Source organism: Anguilla rostrata, chromosome 6, assembly GCF_018555375.3.
Source record: "Anguilla rostrata isolate EN2019 chromosome 6, ASM1855537v3, whole genome shotgun sequence".
Lineage (NCBI taxonomy): Eukaryota > Metazoa > Chordata > Actinopteri > Anguilliformes > Anguillidae > Anguilla > Anguilla rostrata.
Window position 1 is genome coordinate 43,412,129 of NC_057938.1, and position 24,570 is coordinate 43,436,698.

Below are 24,570 nucleotides of genomic sequence, written 5' to 3' on the forward strand. Positions count from 1 at the left end.
TTAATGTGGAATGACCAAAGCCAAAAATCCTTGTAATGCCTATAGAGCCCCTGTTGTTGTCTCAAAATAAGTTAAAACAGCTCTCTAATTAAAATCTGAATCTTTGAATGGAAATATTTTCTTTTATATCACATGTGAATAAAGCACTGATCAGAGTCAAATGATGAACTTCTCTGATTTGTTTTTACAAGATGGAAACGATTTTTTTTATCAAATGTCTGTGCAGAGAATATATCTTGATAAAAATGACAGCCATAAGTGTGATGGTGATAGTTTAGAATGTGAACGATCAAAATATGTATTCTTCAGTGAAATCACAAACTGTCAGGTATAGCTATTTATGTAGTACCTTTTTGTGCAGTTTTTTGACATTTTTACTTCAAAAAATCATTCAAATTAAAACATTAAAATAGTTAAAATTGCAAATGAAAAAAAAAAAATGACTAAGTCATAAAAATAAAAACAAATAAAACAGATTAACTCCCCTTGCTCAAGGCCTTCCAGGATTAAACAAAGCGCAGACAGCCAATTTACAAATTGCACGCAGCAGAAAACTGTATTGACTCTCAATATTTAAATTTAGCGTCCTGTGTATGCCGTCATTTGTCAAGCAATTTGTATAGGCACTAATTACCATTGATTAGATTCCTGGCAGATTTATGTGCAAATCTATATGTATTGTTATTTTAATTTGTGTTATTTGCTCAGATCCCTTAGCTCGGTTGTAAATAGCTGACAAAAAGAACAGAGCAGGCATCCTGGGGGCTGCCACCGCTACACCCACTTGTTTTTTCTGTTTCTGGCCTTTGCTGGAAATCCCATCTCCCCATATTGTGAGAACGGAGGCATATATTCTGCCAGTCTCATTTCAGTCTTCCTCCATCTGTTTTGTGCGTCGGTGAAAAGGTCTTTTATAATCCGCTGCTTTCTGTACAAATAGGCCACTGACGGGGGCAGGCGCTGAACATTAGCTGGATTCCAAGGAGCCCTGCCCATAGTTTAATCATCTGGCTGAATGGAGAGATCTTAATTTTAACGAGTTTTAAAGTACATTGTCTCCGGACCCATAAAAGACATACTGTCTGCGGAGAGTGAATAGGCTCCACGCGGACAGACCGAGGGAGGTTGGGCTCTTTATTAACCCTAGAATGACTAGCTAATGTGATTGAAGTGGGACCACCTGGCGGGGAGATCGGACAGTCAGCTGCCGCTGAAGGCCTCAAATGGGGAGGACCAGGTGCTGGGCTCTGGCCCCCTAATTGTTGCCGTGTAATAGCCCGCTTGAGTGCACAGCATAGCTTGGGGGTAGGATTAAAAAGCTGTTACCGACACAGAAGTCCATTTTCTTTCTTCTCAGCCCAAGCCCCAGCCTCATCCCCATCCCCAGCCCCAGCCCCAAAGCCCCACAACCCCACCCCCGCTCCCCAACCCTTCAATGCCATCTTACCATTTCATTCCAGGTAGGGCTGGTACAGCCTGCTCAGCCTCACCCACTCCATCCTGGCATTGTTTTTTCAAGAGAGAGAAAGGGCCATATTGATTGGAGGAAGATTTCCACATGTCTGTTCACAGGCAACACCAACAAAGAAACATTCTCCCACACTTTATTTGACACCAGGGTTTTAAAAACTACATAATTAAACATATTTTGACAGATTATGGTTCTTCTTCTTCTTCCTGTTCTTCTTCTTCTTAATAATAATAATATTGTTATCATTGACTTTGACATACAGCTGTTTGGATTGAAAAGACAATAGATGGGAACTAGAGAATAATGTACAGTCTTGTGATAGTTGTTCACCGTAGGTACACCACGAAAAAAAATACTGTATAAATGTAATCAAAAAATTAATTAAAGACACATTGTATAATTGTATCATACAATGTGGAATTTAATTGCCTTACTTAGTCTTAACTTTTAAAGCTGTTAGGCGTACCCTGTGCCGCAGTAGCTTTTACCCCAACTTTAGGATTAAATGTAATATTTCACTCTCAGTCCTTTCGGTCTGGTCTCTCGTGAATGGTACGTCCCAGAAATTTCATTGTGGTGTATAATCATAGACAAGGGATGTAGGCTGTCTGTATTAAAAATGATTCATCTATCGCTAGTAATATTTTCAGAATTCTGTTATATCCTTGCTCTCCCCTAGTAATGATTATTTATGATAATTTGATTCAGTGGAGAAAGTGGACTGTTAACTCTTGAGTGGAGACGGAACATTAGTCTAGTTCAGTGGAGTCTAATCTTATCCAGAAAGAGCTATTGTGAGTACAGGTTTCTGTTTTAGCCAAGCACTATGACACCCAATTCAACTAATCAGCTAATCATGATATTCAATTAAGGCCTTGATAAGTTGAATCAGTTGTCGTGGTTCTGGGCTAAAACAAAAACCTGCACCCACATTGGCCCTCTCTAGATAAGATTGGACAGCCCTAATCTAGTTGAATAAAGTTATATTTCAGACATCATGAGCGGACAAAGAAAGTTGCACCTGCGTATAACTGGTTTAGTTACATAATTGAATCAGTTAATCAATTGTTACAATCAATTCAAGTGCAAACCTGCATTCAAAGGAAATCTACTCCTTAATTAATCCATCTTACGTAAATTCTAATTTAAAGGTTTTTTGACTGATGAAATAATTGGGCAGTTTCAAGTGGAAAGAAATTCTAGTCTCTGTATTTTTACATTAAATTAACTGAAAATACTTTACTATAGTTGTATGTTTTACGTAGGCCTGTTTCAGTGTTTTGCAGAGAAATGCAATAGCTCTAGCTTGGGCTAGTTTTGTTTCCGCTTTAAGTTATATTCACTCTATATTCACTTGAGTAACAAAATATGGTTAGACATACAATAACCTATCTGAAGGACACTAAGACTGCAACAAATGAAAATCCCTGTTGTAAAACATTGTGCATACAATTTTATGAGGGCACTCTATCTACTATAAGTAATGCATATTGAAACATCACATGTTCTGCCATGTGCTATCATGTCATTTGGCTTAAGAACATCAAGTCAGCAATAACCTTGCCTATTCATTCCAGGTCAAGGGGTAGCACTCTCAAAGGCAATGAAACCTCAGCTTCAGTGTAAAGAGAAGTCTCCATACCGAATGAACGGTGTGTGAATACATTGTTTGTCAAAAGGTACTACTTTTCTGCAGTATTGTTTGTCAGTCCATAGGTGTTCTTGGTTTAGTAAGAGTCTGTATTGTTGAAGAAAGCCTTCAGGCCTTACGGACTTAAATATCAACTGTCACTCTACTAAATCCTTACAATCTCCCGTAAAATCTTTTTTTCCTGTTCCAGTTTGATTTAAGCAGATGCAACTTTGAAAATGCCATGTTCTAATTACTTCCTATCTCAATGTGTGAATCTGAATATGTTAATGCGACCTTGAATGGATAGGGTCTGACTCTTAGTTACCTCTATTGAACGGAGTCTAGTTTACGAGCCACAGGCTAATTATGACAGCCCAGAAGCAGCCTACCCTTTGACAGTTCTGAACACCGGTCATGGAGAATGCTGGTGCCAGTTCTTGGCCAATCAGGGCTGAGCCACTCTGCGGCATGCCAGGCCTAGTGTTCTGAAGCATTGGGAAAATAGAACATTGCAGATGGCTGAGGTCTGGCCTTCAGCCAGCTGTCATTGACCTACTCTACATTGCCAGAGCCTCTCAACTCTCTCTCTCTCTCTCTCTCTCTGTCTGTCTGTATGAGTATAGATGTCCATTTTGCTCATGATGCATTGAATGCAAGGCAATTTCTGTGTTCGGTGAATAAAAATGGGTAATTTTTTCCAGTCATGGATTGGAAAGGCTCACCTATATAACATGTTGCCAAGTAACAGGTTACTATTTGGATGCAGTGCTCAAAGCACAGCCTTTAGCATTAAAAACCTTTCCCCAAAGACTGCTTTATCATCTGCCAAAATAATGCACACTCTCCATGTGCTTTCTCTGGAGGGAAGGTTAACTGGAGGAGTGGTGGCTATTTTGTAAGCATCTATATCAACCCTGAGCACTTGGAGTAACATGTTTTCTCAGAGTTCAGTAGCTTTACAGTCCATGAACACAATATAAGAGATACTTGTCAAACTGGAAAACATGGCAGTTTCCTGTTATTAACCTTTAGCTATCTACTCAAACCATTTTCATTTGGGAAAAAGGACTTCACTGCCCCCTGTAGGGATATGACTTTCCCTGCGACTAAAATGCTGATCTCTATCTCGCCCTGTATACTTTTCCCTGTATACTGTATACTATATTTTGTACTATCTGTCCACAACTTACAACTGTTTGCATTAAGTGTCTCATGATATGCATGTCTTTGTGAATGGCACACATTAACCAGTCAATATTGCTCATGTACTTAATTTGGAAAGATGCAGGCAATGATTGAATTTATATAAAACACATTGGGTGTTGATCTCTGCCTTCCTATCATTTTTCTCCTCTGCCATTTTTTACATGCTTTCAGATGTGTCCTCTCAAAAATTGCCCTGCTCTACTTAAAATATAATACATTAGCTATGCAGAATGTTCCCTGCAGTGATAATCCACTATTATGTTATGACACAAAGTACCAAGGTACATGTTATTTTATCTTAAATGGGCCTACATCAGGCACCAAGGAAATTCACGTGTGAAACATGACATGTCCCCTGACTTGGAACGCATCACTTCTCCAAAACGTTCTCTTAACGCAATAGCGGCCTCTGCCTACATTTTGATCTCTGTCAGCTAATTGTTTCCCTTATGTGTTACGCATATGCGCTTTCTCCAGCAGTAAAACAAGCAACCAGTTCTGAAAAAAAGAGCTTTTGTTTTGAAGACCCTGTTAAAAATTCACAGGGAGGTTGGCGTTTGACGATGGCAGAAATGTTAAAGTAGATAGACACCTGTGGTCATGTATTGCTAAACACCGTCCAGTGACCAGTGGAACCCCCGATGCGGCCGACATGCTTCCGTCGGTGTATTTCTGGCGCTCTTTATTCGCAGCGCTGATTAATTTATTTGTAGAGCCGGTTGGATGAGTTGTGTTAGAAGGGGCACAGGCGTTGGCGCCAGGATCGCCGGCCATGGTCTGGTCATCTGGACACCCTCCACCCGCCCTGCGGTCTGGGCCGAGCCCACTGGGGCGCTGGAAGGGGGACAGGGCGTAAACCATCTGCTCAGCAGACAGAACAGATCCCCGTGGACCTTATCAGAGAGACGGTGACCCCCCCGAGCCCCGAATGCACTCCCAGAGAAGACGTTTCCCCGCCCCCCTCCCCACCCCACCCCGCCCTCCACGGCGGATCCCGATGACCGGATTGTTCCGGTGGGGGCATCAAAGCCAGCGGGGTCCCTTTGAGCCCTGGGAGCAGCTTCCTTCTTCAGGTGCTGCCGTTGTGATGATGATGTCACTGCGTAGCACCCTCCCCTCACGCTGAGGGTGGACAACTGTTTTTTCTCTTTCTTTCAGGACTCCCCTGAACCTGCTATAGCAGCAGACACAATGACTTTCTCACTGTCTTTTCTCATGTTAAGTGCACATTCTGAATGAGTCTCCCTGGTTTAAGGCTTGCTCTTGCATGCTCACAAATGTGCACAAATATGAAATTAACACGGAGTTCCATTGCACAACAGAAAGAACGCATCCAAACAGTCAATTTGCCTGCCCTTACCTTGTGGCCTCAGCATTGTAGTGTTCTTCTATGTTTGAGTGGTGCAAGGTGTACACCACAGCACCATTACTCTCATTCCCTCTTAGACTAATTTCCTTTCATTCTTTCTAAATCTCACCCCTGTGATCAATCTCTCTGTTTACTTTCCTCCTTTTTGCTCTTTCTCTTCCCCTCTAATTTCTCTTACCTGAAGAGAAATTGCTGAAGATTGAGCTTCCAGAAACATTCCTATTGTGTACTGTAATAAAGAAAGGGGAGGGCCTCCAATCAATGCCGCTCTCGCTCTCTCATCATCAAGGAGGCCGTCTGATAGGACGGCAGAACTCCAGGGAGCGGGTGCAGCACAGGTGAGCTTGAAAAGACCCATTATTACCCATGTCTCCTCGAGGACCTGTCCCTCTATTAATAAGTCAGCGCTGCCTACTCCTGTTCTGGGCAATTTCACAGAAGTGCTACAACAGGTATCTCTGACACTGTCCATCAATGGCTTTTTCAGGTCCATGTCGTTCTTAGGTTTCTAGTTCTTGCAACATGTCAAATGTTATCCATGTTATGTGTATAATATAATATAATATAATATAATATAATATAATATAATATAATATAATATAATATAATATAATATAGAAGGGAATTTTTTTTCCGCAGATATTACATTTTTTATGCATTGTGAAATACCGTGAATGCATATGACTCATATAATCAAATAATAGCCAAGAATGATGGATGTTGCCTCAGTGAAATGTTTTTAAGCTAGATAAAACACATTTGCATTAATATCGATGTACATCAGAGAGGATGAGAGCTACGAGAGGGCTGGGTTGTTCAACGTTCTGCCTGTGCAAACTACATTATACAGAGTAGCATTGCTTTTGAGCAGTGTTTTGTCAAACCTTATTCAAGATATCACTCAAGATCACGATGCTCATATTCAGCTTAAATGCTCATATATGTTCATGTCCATTAGCTTCCTCATTGGACTACAATCTGACTACAACTTGCAGTTTGCTTTCTCTTCAGTTCTGTTATAACTTTTCTATCCAGTTCCTTCTCCATCTTTGATATCTTACCGTTAATAGGACCTGTAGACGATTAATCAGCTCACAGCGTACCGCCAGACACAAACATGAGCCCAGGCTTTCACACCGAAAGCAGCCCAGCGTGAAAGTCTGTACAAATGACTTTTAGCACCTCGTTAAGACCTGGGAGCTGATGAAGTCAATTAAGAGTTTTACAGAACCCCCTTTCAGGGGAAGCAGTTTATGCGGGAAGAAGAAGGACACGCGCAGTACCTGCGCACCTTTTAAACCCCCCCCCCGGTGATCGCCGGTGATTTCACAAGGCCGGGGCAGGTTGCCGTGGCCACGCCGCGCCGCGCCGCGCGGCGGTCCGCTGGAAGGTCGACCTGATTGGCAGAGGTTAATGAGCCGACCTTCGGTCGAGAGCGGGCTGAGAGTGCCCTCACTGACTCCGTCCTCTCCGTCGGAACGTTTTTCAGTCCTCCGGCCGCTCCCCGTTCAGGGACGCGTAATTGTTGCGAGAATGGATTTTTAGCCTGGAATAATGTTTTTTGCGAACGTCGTCGCTCGATTGTCTTCCATGCTCACATATGCCCGGTTACCTTGAGCCCACCTAAACTTAAAGAGTTTATTTTCAATATCTCTCTCCTGTGCCTACATATTCTTATGTCAGGGATAACTTGAACATATTAAATCTTATATTATCCAGTGATGCAACAAGATGCCTATGGAAGAAATCCATATGAACTCCACAGAGAAAATGTGTACTGGAGAAGTCGAGCACATCCCAGAAATCAAACCTCTAAGCTTTTAGTTACAAGGGCACACTATAGCTCTATGTTTTCACATTGGAATGAGCTGTGATTTTCACCATTGGCCTGAGATGCTCGCTTATAAATACTTTCATTTATATTATATGTTCCCTATATCCTCTGTGCTAATGAAGCCATTTAATCATTTAAGATAATTTAGTTTCATATTTCTGGCCAGGGACTCCAAATGAAAATGATCTGTGGGCTACCTCTGGTATAATGCACTACACGCACTTATATCCACACTGAAAGTTGCGTACTGTCCCTGTCAGATAAATAAGTAAGTACCCTATAATGCATTTTCAAAATAAGCTCATTAACATATCAATGACTGAGATGTCAAGAGCTCAAGCAGCTGTAAAGTTGAATGTTTGGTGATGGGGGCCTCTTGGCAACGTCTCCAAGGGCAACCATTTAAGTAATTGTCATATTACAACACAAAGATAGCTGTGCTATCCGTTCTCCATCATTCTCATTCATTTCTGACTTTGTCCTGGTGACCCGTGAAGCAGGGATAGAATGTCGGTGTCATCCTTCTTTTTGCAGAACTGCATTTCGAAAATGGCTGTCATTATCTCCAGTGTGTAAAACTGTACCAAGTAGCCAGTGAAAAGCAATGAAATCTGCGAGTGAATGGAAATTTTGACCGTGCCTCCATTTTCTATTTTCTTGTCTAGAAAATCGAAATCAATTGCTTCGGAGACGTGACGTGGTTTAGTGGTGGACTTTTCATTCAGCTGACTCATTGTATTGAAGTGCTACCGTCTGATGCTGTCAAGATGGTGAATTGATACTTTTTGGTATTCTTTCAGAAAGAGCAAAATGTTTTCCTACTGCACATCAATATCAGTAAGCTAGCAGTATACCACATGGTCTGAAGTACCAAACTTACTTCCTATGCATTATGTATTATTTTCTGGTGGTAAAATATAACAAATATGAATAAGGTTTTAACCTGTAATGTTTTCTGTGAACCTCTGCAGTATCCTTGCCATAGAATTAACTCGCCTTTGCAGCATAAATAGATTAAAAGGCAGTTGAAAGGGGAGTATTAAAAACTGAATGTCAAATTATATTTGGACAATACTTAATTCGAGTAAAATTAATAATTTTCTGAATTAGTTTTACCTAAAGTGCAAATGATTGAACTTACAATTAGTTTATCATGTCTACCCCATTCATTTTACTGTAATTTGAAACAGTGTAACTTGAAAATAATTACAGAAAGCAGTTTTTATTTCACATAAACTGAATTGTTTATTTCTATATGATTTTGGAAGCCACTTAATGCTTGTAAAACACTGCTTTATGTTCGCAATTTCAGCAGAGTTGCACAAAATCAGTTCAAACAGTTATATTTGGAGCTAAAACAGTGAGGACAACACTTTAAATTACCCACACAGACTGAGGATGTTTGCAAATTCCTGTCACCAGCATGGTCGACGTAATTCACGGAACACGATCAAGGATTGCAATCGAAAGTGCGCGCTTCCATTTTCCTTTGTTATAGTGATATAACTCTGCCTCCGTCTGTGGAGGGAAATACGATGCATTTAACCATCTGTCCCTACTGCTTTACAGTACCTGGGTGAAAAACCAACAAGCAAAAGACAAAAAAAGGAGAAGAAAAATTCCAGCTGGGAAAAGCCTGACAATGGTCGCGCGGTAACCAGAAGCCAAAGGGAGGAGATTGCAGCACAAGAACCGACAGACCCTCTGGGCATTGCTTGCTTCAGCAGCACTTCCCTCTTGTTTAACAGTCAGTAGACTGGTTCAGACAGGGGTCTGGGTGAAACAGGAAACAGCAGAATGTAGGGTGGGGGGGGGGAGGCGGGTGTTTGGGGGGTGTGTGGGGGGGGTGGCAACGTGGTTTCAGAGGAATAACGGAAACCCCCAGCTGGAGTCAATATTTGTTCAAGGAATCTCAATGACAGCCGGGCTAAGAGTCATCTGCATTTCAGATAACGGATGACCATATGGCTCCATGGACCCACTTGGGATCTTGCTGATTTTCTTTGTTCGTGATCATTTCCTTTCTCGGGGCAGATGACTTAGCGCGAGGCCAAAGCCCCTAACACTAAAAGCGCAGGGAAAAAGCACAATTCAATGGAATCATTTTTTTTTTTTCTGCAGTTATAGAAAGAATAAGAGCCACTGTGAGAAATAACACTTCTCTCTCTTTGAATAAACCCACTACCTTGAGATGACCTGTTACCCGTGTTGTTGCCATGGCAAAGCCGGTGATGTTCTTTTGGTGCTCTGACTGAGGCGGTGAAACTCAGAGCAGGGAGATAACAAAACTACCGCAAGGTCGCTGTGACCTTGGTATAAACTGTGTTGCGTAAGGACCTGATCATCCAGGTATGCAGTAATGAGTCAAGCAATTTATACCCGCAGGGACATGTATTGTGTGCTTGATGCTTATTGGTGCACATTTAAAAAAAAAAATCTATATTGTAAACCTAAGAGCAAAATTCTGGTAGCATTTAAATTCTGCTGTTTTTTTACACACGTGAAACGGAATATTGTGTGTAAGTCTGTTGGAGTCTGTTGGACTCTTCTCACCGACCGGGGGAAATCTAGGTAGTTTCCACCGCAGCACCTGTCATTATTTCTGTTGTATTTTAATATTCATTTCACCCTAACCCATCCCAGCATGCCGTTTAGCTCGTGTATTTTTATCAGATATTTTTCGGCGGAGCCAGTTTCTTATTGATAAAATCCAGCGTAGCTGGAGCGATATTAGGATAGCTTTGCGCGCGCCCCTGGCCCTGTGTGATACGTTTTTGGAGAAAGCCGCCTCGCCGCGAGGACGAGGGACTCCGTGCCCCCGTCAGCGCGCGTTTCGTCAGGCCGTTGACGCCGCCTCCTCCGTGTCGTGTTGATTCGAGCGCTAACGAAGCTCTCCGTTTCGGGGCCGGCGGCATTCACTATTGTGCGCCGATGTGTGGAGTGCAGCAGGCCCTTTCCCTCGTTAAACAGCGGGGGAGGCGTTAGCTTTAGCAGGAGCGTGACCGGCCTTTCTCCGGTGTCCCGGGCCTTGTTTTAGGCGGGCCTTGGACCGCGGCCCCCCCCCCGTGCCAGCCCTTACTCCCGGGTTCAGGTGCAGTCACCCCCGCCCCTCCCCCCCCCGCCCTCCAAACCCCGGTTCAGCCAGGCCCCTCTTTCAACAATTTGTCACGCCTGCCTCTGACTCCCCCTTGCCCGCCCCCTCACCCCCGCCCCCTCACCCCCGCTGCGGCAGCGCGTGCTGGCTCGGTGTCACCGCGCCTGTTTGCCAGACGGCCCCTCTCAGACCCGACAGCCTGCCGTTTGACGGAGCCAGCCGGAGGGTCGCCGCGGCGGCCGAGTCGGAGGGCCCTGGCGACCGCCTGGCGTCCTCCCGGGACCAGAACGGGCAGAAACGGCGTCGGCGGGTCCCCGCGGGGTCGCCTGCGCGGCTCTCTCCGCTCCGGAGCGGTGCGGCGGGCTGTTCATTAGGCCGAGTCATCGGGAGTTCAGCCCGGAACAGACGAGGGCGAACGGAGCCCCCCCCCCCCAAAAGCGCCCTGCGGTCATTCTGACATCACAGCCGTCCCTCATCCACGGTACTGTGGACAGCGCAGGAGGGAGAGCTGAACACCATAGGACCACACGCTTAACACAGGATCACAGGAAGGGGCTGCAAAACACAGAATTTTCATTTGGTCAAAGAGTTCACTCCATTTTTTCTCACTCATTTTATCTGTAAATTGCACTTGTTTGAGTAATTATGCGTGAATTCGGACAAAGAGCAAGAATGGAAGCCGTAGTGCAACTTTGCCAGTGCTCAGAGTGTAGAGCGTGTATGCAGAGACTACATGGATCCTGAGGAAGGCCAGGCTAATTAGAACATAACCCATACTGTCCATTAAAGCCTTTTGTTGGTGACCTGTCAGTGTGTCGAAAAAGCTGGCTGACTTATAAAAGAAATATCTCACTTGCTTCAGCAAGTTTTTGGCACCCTCAAAATCTTTTTGTAATTTCATATTTCCACATGCCAGACACCTGTATATTGCCTTTTCTCACTTCTCCATCTCCCCATGTGCTAATGAGCATCAGTTAGTTCAGACCTTACGCTTCTTTTACCTCACTTGCTCTCTTTTTTATATTTTCTTTCTTTTCTGATGCTTAGTGCTCAGTTATCGGAAAAGAAAAGCAGAGAAAGCTTATTCATCATCAGCATCATCATCATCATCATCATCATCATCATCAGTTCCCCTGGAGCCAAACACTGATCAGCTCATACGTTCACCTCAGTCTCATAAGATCAGTTCTGCAACAGAATTTTTTTTATGTCCAATAAAATATATATTTGATGAGTAGCTTATTTTCCTTTCATAACAGTACGCAATACATCCCATAGCCCTCCACATGTTCTACTGTGACAGTAAAAAATTGAAAAGACTGTCATATAACGCATAGGATGGAATCAGTGACAGATTATGTTATATTAAACTGCCGATTCTGACTAACGTTTCTGTGAAGTTTCCTCTGACTCTCTGTACATGGTCCTTCCCAAGATGCACTGCACCCCGGCCCCTCTGCATTTCCCCCATAATTCCCAGTGTATCAGTGTCCTCTGCCCTGAATACCACTAGAACTGTAGTTTCTTCACAAACACCTGGTATCGAAGCAAAAAAAAAGAAAAAAATTGGTCAACTTAACACAGCATTTCATGGCGTTGTGGCACTCAGAGTTTGTGTTTGTGTGTGTGAGAGACAGAGAGAGAGAGAGTGAGAGAGAGAGAGAGAGAGAGAGAGGGTGTAGATCTTCAGTAGCAGTTTGCAGAAGGCAGACCAGATAAGCAGGCTGTCAGAAGCAGAGGGGAGCCTGCTGCATTTGCATAATTATGCGTATGTTTCCTGGAGAGACATTGAGAAATACTGCACTGGCCTCTATTGACCTTTCACTAACCAGAATACTAAACAGCCCAGGGACAGAAGGAGCGAAAGAAATTAGACAGGCTTGTAATTAAGAGTTGTGGCATTTATTTATCCTCTTTGTGCGTGTGTGTGTGTGCGTGCGTGTGTGTGTGTGTTGTACATCATTAAGTTAGACCACAGAAAAAAAGCATTTTTATCCTTCCTAAATAGGGAATTGCTTTGCAACGCAAAACCACCTATCCCAATTTGAACATGTTCACAGCATAATCAAGATTTATTGTGAACAGTCTCTTTTGCTTCATTGGGAATTCATTTCTAACAGCTTGTTATTATCTTGGACTCTTGGTCTTTGAATAGATTTACAAGCATTACGGCAGGAGCATTGTTGAGGCTGGCGTGGAGGGGGTCTTGGTCTTTTGTATGCTGTGGGTTTGGAATCAGCTGCCCCCCCCCACCCCCTGCCCCCCCCACACCAAAACTGTTTGGGTTTGGAAAAGGGACATGTGCCACAGGATATGGGAGCACACAATGGCCTCGTGCTCACTTCACCCCTGGTGCTCTAATCAAGTGAGTGGCCACACAGCACACACACACACACACTGACACACACACGCACACACACACGCACACACTCATGAATTTATACATTGTTTGGGTTTCATGGCCAGAACACACACACACACACACTCATGAATTTATACATCGTTCCGGTTCCATGTCCAGAACACACACACACACACACACACACACACACACACACACACACACACACACACACACAAACACAAACACCAGGTGACACGCTATCTTTTAGGGTCACTCTGGCAGGTGCTGTTGCCATGTCTTAAATCAGGACCTATTGTGCTTCTGCTCTTGTGGGTGACACTGGGTAAAAGGTCTGATTACGCTAATTGATAACGGTATGCCCTTTACTTGTCACATGTTTGCTGCTGACAACCACCTCTCGCTAATCTTATCCATTTTTTTCCCTAGCATACTGTTTAAGGGAGGGAATGCTTTAAAATGTCACGGGGGTCTTTGTACGCTTAGTCTAATCACTTAAAGCTAAGTCGAAGCAAATGTGGTATTTAAAGCTAGCTAAATATCCAACAACAATTCAGGTTTACAGTATTAATATCTTACTGCCTATGCAAATACCTGGTTTTATTTTTTAAAATAAATACTTATTTTTACAGTTTTTTTATTTTCCTTTTTTCATGTTTGTTTATTAGCCTTAGGCAGAATCTGACACACCTGCCATACTGACAGTGTCTTAAGGTTCTGTTTGAATTGTTGCAAGGAGCCAATGGGAACGAATGAAAGGCCATTTCCTTTTTTTTTCTGCTCTTGCTTTGTCTGAGCACGGAGTGGAGCAATCTTGAAATGGCAAAGATAAGGGGAGGCACGCGCGGAGAGGCACTCTCCAGTCAGCCGGCCAATTTTGTTTTGCTTTTGGGGACCTGTGGGGGGAGCGGGGTTTAGTGGAGGGGAGGAGGAGCGGAGGGAGGACAAAAGGAAGAAAACGTGAGTGACGGGGGACCTAGAGGAGCGTGTGAGGACTTTGCAAGAACAGGGCAGGTGTGAGTCTTACAGTTGGTCTGCTCGATCTCAGACAGGGTGAATGCAAGCAGCAGGCATTTACTTTGTGTGTGCATAAGAGTGATTGCGTGTGTGTGTGTGTGCGTGTGTGTGTGTGTGTGTGTGTGTGTGTGCTTGGGGAAGCTGAGCACTCTGCACAAACATTACATCTATAAGGCAAGGATAGTTTAGTGAAATTATTTTTTATTATAATACCCCACATGTACTATGGATATAGTCTCATTGTGACTTGCCTAGAAACCTACCTGCTACTGTGTACCAACATGCATCTAAATCCCAAAGGCACTAAAACAATGATTTATGGTGCCTTTATTGCGCTTTAATAATTGTGGTTTTTATCATGGCAATATAAGGTAACCATTAAATAATTTAACACTTTTATTATGAAAGGCTCCCAAGCATTCACCACACTTATTATAGAACATGAACATAAAAGATTCTGGTGAACATAAAATATACTCACATACTGTACATTCTTACATACATACTGTACATAAACTCACACAACCACAAAATGTCTTACGTCTAACAAAACATCTTTAGAAATTGTTGTGATTTTATAGCCCACAGAATTCAGGAAGAATAACTGAATTTACGGCGCTGAGGTGCGATTTCTTGTTTAATGCATCAGCACGCGGGCGAAAGGAGACATTGCCATTGTGTTGTTAAGGGCAGTGGGCACGGACGCACTTAGGGGGGTGAGGGTGGTTTGGGCAGGGCAGCACAGCAAGTGTCTGGGGCACAATGCGTCCTGTCATAGACCAGTGGGGAGTAGGGGGGGCCCGGGGGTGGGGTGGGGGTGCTTGGGTTGGCAGGCAAACTGCTTAAGCATGCCACAACACACACACAGGGCTACACCGGTGCTGTTGGAGGATGTTAGCTGCAGGACCTGTACACAAGTGTACACAAACAAGACTATGATGTGCCATTCTCTCTCTCTCTCTTCACTTCACTCTCCGTTCTTCTCCTCCAAACACAAAGATCAAACTCAAAGAGGTCAAGACCAGGGTACGGCAGGGAAAAGTGCTTCCATTGATCACTTCAGTTCATTTTTCTAGAAAGCATTTCTTTATTGACCAACTTCCGCTGGAGGTCACAGGGGCTGTTAATGCATATTGAACGTAAAGCATCTCACAGAAGTAAGATATGCCGCACAGAAGGATATGCTACAGCTGCTCTGAACCCATAACCAGAACCACAACGCATTTATGGAGATTACATGTTTTTGTACCTTTGACCATGCCTTTCGGATCTCTCTCTCTCTCTCTCTCTCTTCTCTCTCTCTCTCTCTCTCTCTCTCTCTCTCTCTCCCCCTCTCCCTCTGTCTTTCTCTCTCTCTCTCTGTAACTTTGGCAGTGTGAGGAGGTTGGCCTCAATGGCTCCACGCCAAGGCTACCTCCATACGGAGCTGCGATAATATTTGTCTGCGGAAGCTTTATCTGCTGCGGTTATCTCTGCCCCGCTCCGCAGCTGCTCTCTCGCTGTCAGTCAAACAGGGGAGTGGCGCGGGAGGCGGGGCTTGCCAGCGACGGCGAGCCGGGCAGGAGGAGGAAAGTTTGAGTGATGGAATGCGCGGAGCACGGCGGTTCGCGGAATGTGGGACAGCAGCGTGGGGGGGGGGCGTTGGGGTGATACCGGGTGGAGAGGTGCCAGGGCGAGGCCCAACCCCCACACCCCCCAATCTCTCATCCCCATCCTTCCTTCCATATGCCTCCCAGCCGTTAAGGACACTTCCTCATTAAATTGTTTTTGCCCTTTTGCGTGGAAATCGGCAGAGCTCCTGTCCTCTCAGCCGAACGCATGTTCCTCCAGGCCATCTGTCATGTTCCTTTTCGGTGCAGGAACTTGAGACACTTCAGAAAAGAAAGGCAAACAGATGGCACCCTGACAAAGCACATAGAACATGTCTGAACTGGAGGCCCCTGTACAGATCAAGAGCCCGAGGTAGGGATAGCGGGCCTTTAAAACGCATTCGACGAACACGCCAGCGAGCATTTTCCACCTGAGAAAGCTTGCTGTCTCTAATCGCTTGACATGAAAGTTGTCCGCTTCGCATGTTTATGTACCTGTCAATCTCTCTTGGTGATTCTTCCATTGTTCCGAATTGTAAACAAGGCGCAATTAACTGGTGCATTATTGCAATATGTGCTGCAATTGTCACATGCTGGAAAGAAAATGAACAGGGAAATTGACTGCAACTAGTGTCACAAAATATTCAATATAAATGGTGAAAGATACTGTGTCAGAAGATTATACTCTTGTATCAATAGCATGATGAAACTGCTCTCTTAAGATGGATGTACTCATTTCTTTCTATGGTTTTCTCCCCTGGTTTCCACTAGATTTGCACTCAGCAGGTTAAATCAACTCAACAGTGCCTAATCACCTGATTATTGAGGTAATTTAGTACTTATGTTACACTCAAAGGTCACTTGCGTATATTAGACAGTTGTGAATCATCAATTTATAAAACTTTTACAATAAAAAAAAAACATTCAACAAATACCCAAAATCTGTACATACATTTTTCTGCTAAAACAAATGAATGAGTAGAGGATATCTTATATATTAGCGCATTGTATATGGCATGTCTGGCTTTTAATCTGTTGATCAAATATAAAAATGTCAGGTGCATGCAAAATGAACTGTGGCGGATTTTAAAGCTTCACGGGAGCCTCTAATTCGGCAGACACCAGTGAAAACGCTGTTTGTGGAAGACTGCAGGGTTCTGTTCATAAAAAACAAGCGACAGAGAGGTACAGTTTGTCAGAGCACCGTGAGAGAATAGTGTTTATCTGGCTATAGTGACAGTGCAATGAGGATGCAGTGTTTACAAAGACACGCAGTAGTGTGAGTGCAATAGGAGCTCGGGGTTTATGAGAGCTCGGTGAATGTGATGTTTCTTCGGGCTCAGAGAGAGTGCTGTGGTTTTTGAGGCACAGCAGAAGTGCAGTGTTTGTGGTTCACAGTCAGCCCACGCAGAGAGCAGGGTTTCTGCAGCACATACAGTAGTTAGAGCGGCGTTTGTCAGACAACAGTAAAAGCCCTGCGCTTGCAGGAGCACAGGTCAGTATCTAACAGTGATTTTATGTGGTTTTCGGAAACACTCGGGGGGGGGGGCAACGCGGGTGCTGAGCTCAGTGTTGCCGTAGGAACGGACACCGCTGACCCTGTGCGTCCCACAAGGCCACAGAGAGCAGAGGGGCTGAGCACAATCTGTTCACCACAGACTCAGAACTGAGTCAACACCGAAAGGTTAATGCCTACAGTATGACTATATGCAATGTTAGCATAACTATTCAACATGTATGTGCAGTTTTAACAGGCTGTTTATAATTGATCATATATAAATTATCATTCATAGAACAACACGGAGACTAGGCTGACCATCATACAACCACTCCTTCCACAAATCAGTTTCCATGAAAGGCATGACTTTTACCTAATTTATACTTTGCTTAACCTGCATTTTCAATCTTCTTCGATAACTTCTTCGAGGAATATCTCCTTCAGTTTCATAATGTGCGCACACTGTAGCATGATAAGTTAGCAGTCTGCATTGTGGTATATATGGTTTCATAACCTGATGTGCATATACCCCTCCTGTAGCTTAATCTTCATTAATAAATAAATTCTTGAAACTGCCATCTTTATTACACATCAGCCATGTTTATTGCTTAACCTGCATTTTCAATTTCTTCGATAACTTCTTCGAGGAATATCTCCTTCAATTTCATAATGTGTGCACACTGTAGCACGATAAGTTAGCAGTCTGCATTGTGGTATATATGGTTTCATAACCTGATGTGCATATACCCCTCCTGTAGCTTAATCTTCATTAATAAATAAATTCTTGAAACTGCCATCTTTATTACACACCAGCCATTTTTATTGTTTTACTTAAGAAAATGTTCTTTGTTGTAATTCATAGGAAACCAAACCCTTCAAATGAGTTAAATGAAATAACTTGCATGGTTTATTAATGCCAGAATATTCATTCCTCTGTCACACAAACAGATTTTTTGAATAAATAACCAAATTTACCATCTTTCAGTAGTTGAACGTTGTTGAAACTTCATTGCATTTACAATAACTCTCATCATTTCCTGCGGTTGGTGCTGACTCGATTCATTCACATCTCAAAGACTCTCTCTGGCAAGGAGCCATAATGCTCCCCGCTGGACACATTAGTGAGGTGAGGGGATGGTGGTGTTGATTCAGTTTTAGCCAGAGAACCAGGAGCAACAGGGGGTAACCTGAGCCTTCTCCCATCTGTTCCCCTGCTGTGTTCAACAATGTTTGGAGATGCACTGACGATAATGGACTCAAGGAAAAAAAGCTCCTCCTTCTAGCATGCAGTCGATAATGCTAATAACGACGACGAGCATGGGGTTATAAGCAACTACAATTATTTGCATATCTGTATTTTATAGGTGTTCAACACAAAATGAGTTATTAAGTGTTCTGTTGTTCTGAAATAACTGCCACATTTATAAATGGGTTGCTTCTTTCTTTCATTTTATAATTAAACGTGATAAAAGATTAAAGATAATCAATTATACCAATTATTGAATTCATGTACCATAAATTCTGTGGGGTGCTAAACCTTGTCTCTGTAATCAACTCAGATAAATCACCGGTCAAAGTACATGCAGCCTATGGATACAGCAACAATAGGGATGTTCATTTTTATTGTGAAAGTGAGATTGTTTTACCTGTTATGTTAGGCTGAATACATGACATGATATCAAAATTACTTTTTTGAACTATTAAGACTCTAATGGGAAATTCAGAATCAACAATCAACAGGAGAGATTAAAGAAAACTGTTGAAATTTAACCGTTGAAATTGTTTATTTTATTTTATTTTATTTTGCCTAAGTGTACAAGTTTACAAAACAATTACTTTAAGTGTACAAAATAATTATCATAATATGCAAAAAATTCTAACCCTAATGTGTTCAAAATTTTTTGAGGAAACGTGTCATACTTTCTTTGTCTGCGTCTTAGATGTAAACTCTAAATTTGAGCAGCTATTCAGTACACATTAGGCCTTTTGTTACACACATGTAAACATATCAACTCCTGATTTCACGTATTAGAGACCACGAATGCAAATTACTTTTACACAAAAAGAAACCTGTTCCATTTCATTTTTTAATTTTTTATTTGACTTTACAAACACGATTGAAACATACGACTGAAGCGCTATAAAAAGCTAAAGCTTAAGAAAATAACTTATTTTTAGAAAAGGATTGCATCTAAGAGCTATGTTTTACAAGATCTGTATCGATTGTATTACATTTGTGCACCGTCCCCAAAATGTGGCAGGGCAATAAAACTCAACAGATACATTCGACAACGGAAACATTTGGCTACGGCATGTAGAATGTCAAAATGACGGACCACGCAGATTAATAAATTACATACAATAGTGTGAATAAATAAATAAATAATCATGAAGTTACATATATTGCAGTATTAAAAATAACAATCATATAATATATACCCTAAGTCGCTGAAGATAAATAATAAATAATCATCAGTCATTACTTCAAATTTAACTTTTTAAGGCAGTTACACAGCCGGGGGGTATTGATGTATGAGACATTCTAATTCAAGGCAGTTATGGCTACGCTAGAGGGGCAAGTTTAAAGAAGTGTCTGTTGTTTAAAGGCAAAGCTAAAATTCAATGCCCATCAATTCACAAGCTATAATAAAGCTGAAGTGGTAGGACAGTTCACAGCCTGTGAATTAAGATAAATTTTAAAACAACTACAGTATCCCTCTCTTAGGTCTAAAAGCTATTACATTATCACTTGTGCAGAGGTCCTAGAAAAATATTTCAGATAGTCTACCGTTTTGTTTTCTTTTGATAAACTAAAATGAATTCGAAAATATATAATTAAATGTATAGTCCCATACATTTTCACACATTTCATTGTCCATTGTATAGTTTGCAGGAGACATGTCTTGCATTGCCATGCCAACGACGTGACCTCGGTTTGGTGGAAAGAGATCCCTTCATGATACATTTTTTTTCAACGGGAAGGCACGACTTTTTCTCGTAGTTTAGCAAGCTGGTCGCACGGGCATTTGAAGAAGGATGACTTGCCTGTTTTCCGAGGGGTGACATTTGTTGATGTGCCGCGTGAGTCCCGGTGAGCTGTAGAACGTCGCGGGGCAATACTTGCAGGGGAAAACCTGGGAGGAGTGCAGGAGGCGGAGGTGTCTCTCCTGGTTCACCCTGCTGGGAAAGTTTTCTCCACACACAGGGCACAGATGGCACTCAGTGGAACTTAAATTAAGAGGGGATGGGCTTTGGCTTTCGTCTGAAGAGAGTACTTCTTTGGGTGCCTCCCCGTTTTCTGCATTTTGCACCGATGGAGAAATAACGTCATCGTGCGTTTTATTCTGCGAGGCGTTGTGTCCCAGAAGGTGCTTTCTCAGGTGCGTCTGGCGTTTAAATTTCTTTCTGCAAAGGTGACAATCGAACAAACCATCTTCTGACCCTGACTCGGACGAACCGGGACTGGGTGTGTCTCTGTCACTCCCGACTTCGGATCTAATGTCCTTGATGTCCTGTGACAGAGACTTATCACCAGAATAGACATTAACGATTTCAGATTTGGTAACTTGTGTAGCCGTCATCGCAGTTGCACTTGGGGGTCTGGGTTTGTGCCAGCGCCTGTGAGAGGCTAGGTTAGCCGGGCAGCTAAAAACCTTGTCACACTCGGGGCATCTGTATTCAACCCTAACAATTCTGGAGCATTTGTGCTGAGCTAAAGCGAACGGGTCGCCGTATTCCTCTCTGCACAGCTGACAGATGAATTCCCCTAAAGGCTTGTTACCCCCTGTTGACGGTTGCCTAGGTTTTTGATCTACCGGTCCTTCTTTTATTCTCAGGCCAAGCACAGGGGAAGTGGTAACCTCGTCTTCAAAATGAAGTTTCCTGATAGCTTTGGGTTTCTTTGATACATGTTTGCCCTTGCGTTCAGGATCGGAAAACGGCCTTTTGGTTGTGTTCCTGATAGCAGCGGGCGGTACGGTGCTGGCGGTGCCGTTCCGGTTGCTGTTGCTGGTACCTATTTTCAAATCCACCGGAGCAAACAAAAGTTGATCCAAATTCGTCTGCGCTGCAGGTGTCGGAAAAGATTCAGCAGAAATTGGTGAGCCAAGATTGAAATGTCTCTCAAAATACGTCCTCCCATGGTCTTTGCTGACGGGCCGGGTGGGGCTGTACAGCGCTTGGTACACTGCCTCCGGAATGCCAAACTGAACTGGTTTAGCATCCTGCCTTGAGATTGCAGTGTCTGCCTCATTATTTGGTGATGCTCTCGCATTGTATTTAGAGCTGGATAAGGGAGAAGCGGGAGGCGATGCTTCGTTTTGATTTTGAAACTCTTGAATCTGATCCTGACCTTCCTCTTCAGAGCGAATCCTGTAAGACACAGGTGTCGCTTTTTTGTTCCTTTTTACGAGAAAACCTTTTGGCATCCTTGCAGATAGTGAATAAGGCACTTAAAATGGATCGTTGTAGGTTTAAATAAAATCCAGGTTTAGGAGATTGCTGATGGACAACAAACTTTGATTCACGACGTGTTTCTCCTTTACCATTCGTCCTCTTCATGAAATGTTTTCGTCTTCAAGGCATAGCTGCACTGTTTTTAAGTAGAAATGATGCTATTGTTCTCGCCCCTTGTTGCCACATCCCCGACCAATCAGATTGAACCGAGTTCCCAGTGGATTAGCGAGTGGGAAGGACTTGGATTTCGAGGGGAAATACAGGATTTCGTGATTGCCTGGCAGATGTACATGTGGTTTATTATATTACTGAGGGTTTATGCAGCTCTCCCTGATGAAGGCAGAAGCCTGGACACTCCTCCTTTTTACGGTCTGGTGGGTTTCTATACAAATGCGCACGTGCCACGGCTTTGTGCGTCTCCTCCGCTTTTTTGGAAGGGGAGGGGAGGGGAGGGGGATGCTCAGTGTTCGGTCTAAAGGAAATGTCAGTCACTACAACGATCATCAGAATTTAAAATAAAAATGGAGGCTACAGTGTGCCTATCAAATGGACGCAGAAACAAAGATGTTAAGCACTGACTGAACTGAAATGTCCCTTTACTATAACGGCGTTCAAATCAAACCAAAATGTTGTTTATTCCGCTAACAACTAGGCTATACAAATAAATTTAATCCATCATCAATTAAATATATATTTTTTAAATAGACTACGCGGTTTGCGTAATATTGCAAAGTCATACCCACAAACAAACAGATTGGTAGAATAAGGTATAGGCTATAGAAAGACGTGTCTGATTTGGCAGTTTAACCGTGCAGTTATAAATCAGTCATCTTACGCATACATAAATAATTATTAGGACGCATTGTTTAACATCACAATAGTCATGCTTGTCCAAGCTGTAACTCGTTTGCGTTTGAAAAGGAAATTGACCACGGTGAAATATAGGACTCGCAGGAAATCTGGTCAAAATATAGACGCGTGCTGAGTGTAATCACTGCTTCGAACAAAGCAGGCCATCCAAAAAGGCCATTCAACAATTATCTCTCCATTAAAGCCACAAGATTTCACTGGCCTAAATCGTGCATGACAAGGGATGGATAAGAGTATTTCAAGTTTAACCATTTTTTTGTTCGTTTTATTTTCTCCCAATACTGAAGTTTCCCTGTATTAGCCTGTCTAACATTTCCTTTCTTGCGAATATTGCGCATTTCTTAGTACGTCCACTTTTAAATTTTTTTTCTATGCGAAGAATTATCAATATATTTTATAACAGAGTTTAATTATATTGTCCATGTGAAAATATAAATTTGTCATTGTCTTTTCCTCAATCATTTCGCCATTACAACATATATGCTTATTAATATTCATTTTAAAAAATGTGGTAAACCTTATGTAGCCTGATTTATTTGTTCATAAGTATTACAGCCATGGTACACAAACGGAAAACCTGTCAACATTTACAAGTTTACACGTGTCATTGAGCAAGTCTAATTTTAGCACAAATATAACTGGGGAATACGTTTCACCTATTTAAAATTATCATATGCATAAGTTTTTAAAAATCTTGAACCTTCCGATTGCGATCAAACAAGGAAGTGGTGAATACTCAAATTGAAGGCAGATGTAGATTAACAATCAAAATGAATTCAGACATGTCGCTAATAGCCTGTAGCTATTCCGCCACTAAACTCTTGGATTTAACTGTTGACTTTGGCTCAATTGTTTATTAAAAAAGTAAATCAAAATATCTAAACTGAAGTTATACTAGCATGTAGGAAGCACTATTAACTGGTTTGCGTGTAGCTGGTGATGGTAGCTATGCGCTGACGACCTTTCCAATTTCATTGGACACACGTTCAATGGCGCGTTGGAATTGGGTATCTTTTCATGACACTTGAAAACCCGGTTATCATCTCTTATTGTTCTCTGTATTAGCATAAAGCTGCTGTATGACCAAGTAAGATAATTCACAACCAAAGGATATGTCCTTTCTCCTTTCAGCTTATTCACTGTTCCGTGCGCGCGCACATACACCGATAAAGACACGCGCACACGCACACACAACTAATTACGTTTTAGGAATCGCATGTAACTACAAATTAAATTACCTTTGTAAAATTACGTAACAACGCAGATATAAAATAAATTCATTTTGTATTCTCTAGTGTTTTTAGAAGTTAAACAGAATTAACTCTAAATTCTCTGCACAGTTCTATCACAGTTTGACTGGTACTATTTCAGAGGCGCGTGTTCGTGTTTGTTCAGTGGCGCGTGCTGCACAGCAAAGCCCCACCGAAGATTCGCAACTCATTAGCATACAGCTGCCCCCCGCCTCCCACACCTCCCCCTCCTTTACCACTCTAATGTACACACTGCTTGCTTTCATCTGTGTGTTATCTGTGTGGCGTGCAGTTACTCTGAAATGCAACGCACCTTACACAATACAAGCGTATCACCCGAATGGTTCAGGCTTGGCGTTACTCCAATCAGCAATAAACACCGGTTTATTGCCAACGCTTTCTCTCCGAATCTTGCAGTTTTGGATAAAAGGTGGGCCAACCGAGCAAGACAAACGGCCTCAGTAAATATACAGCTCTATACAGTAAACGGATAATGGGTTGAATAAAATCAAGTTTTAAAGGCCCCCACCACATAAGTAATGACCCGTAATAATTATAAAATCTATAATTTGCTCTTTTATTTATTTGATACATAGCTTGTAACATGCAACAGATAAACTGCATTTATATATTTTAAAATATGTTTGTTGAAGGTCCACACTGATTTAGTCAACAATCCAAGGACAAAACACAAAGATTTTTTTGTGCTAGGCTTTCTTTTCGACTATATTTTGGTTGAACATGGGGCCTACACGTGAATATAGGAAAGAAACGAAATACAGACCAACTTGCGAAACGTTAGAGGTCAAGCAGATGCAATCTAAGGCCTGTCCTTGAATACTGCACACTACTAATACATTTGCATTTCCAAGACTCATCACTTTAGTGAAGGCTTCACAGTAAGGGCAGGTAAACGAACAGG

General features: G+C 42.5%; 1 protein-coding gene across 1 annotated transcript; it reads right to left on the reverse strand.

The window, feature by feature from the left end:
* Positions 1-19,151: 19,151 nt before the first annotated feature.
* Positions 19,152-21,856, reverse strand: insm1a (insulinoma-associated 1a). The gene has a single exon (XM_064339873.1). It carries the CDS (start codon positions 21,498-21,500, stop codon positions 20,076-20,078), a length of 1,425 nt encoding a protein of 474 aa, XP_064195943.1. The 5' UTR covers positions 21,501-21,856; the 3' UTR covers positions 19,152-20,075.
* Positions 21,857-24,570: the final 2,714 nt, after the last annotated feature.

Bases quoted from the DNA above. Each gene is read 5' to 3' on its own strand.
- insm1a (XM_064339873.1), bottom strand. From the start codon at position 21,500: ATGCCAAAAGGTTTTCTCGTAAAAAGGAACAAAAAAGCGACACCTGTG.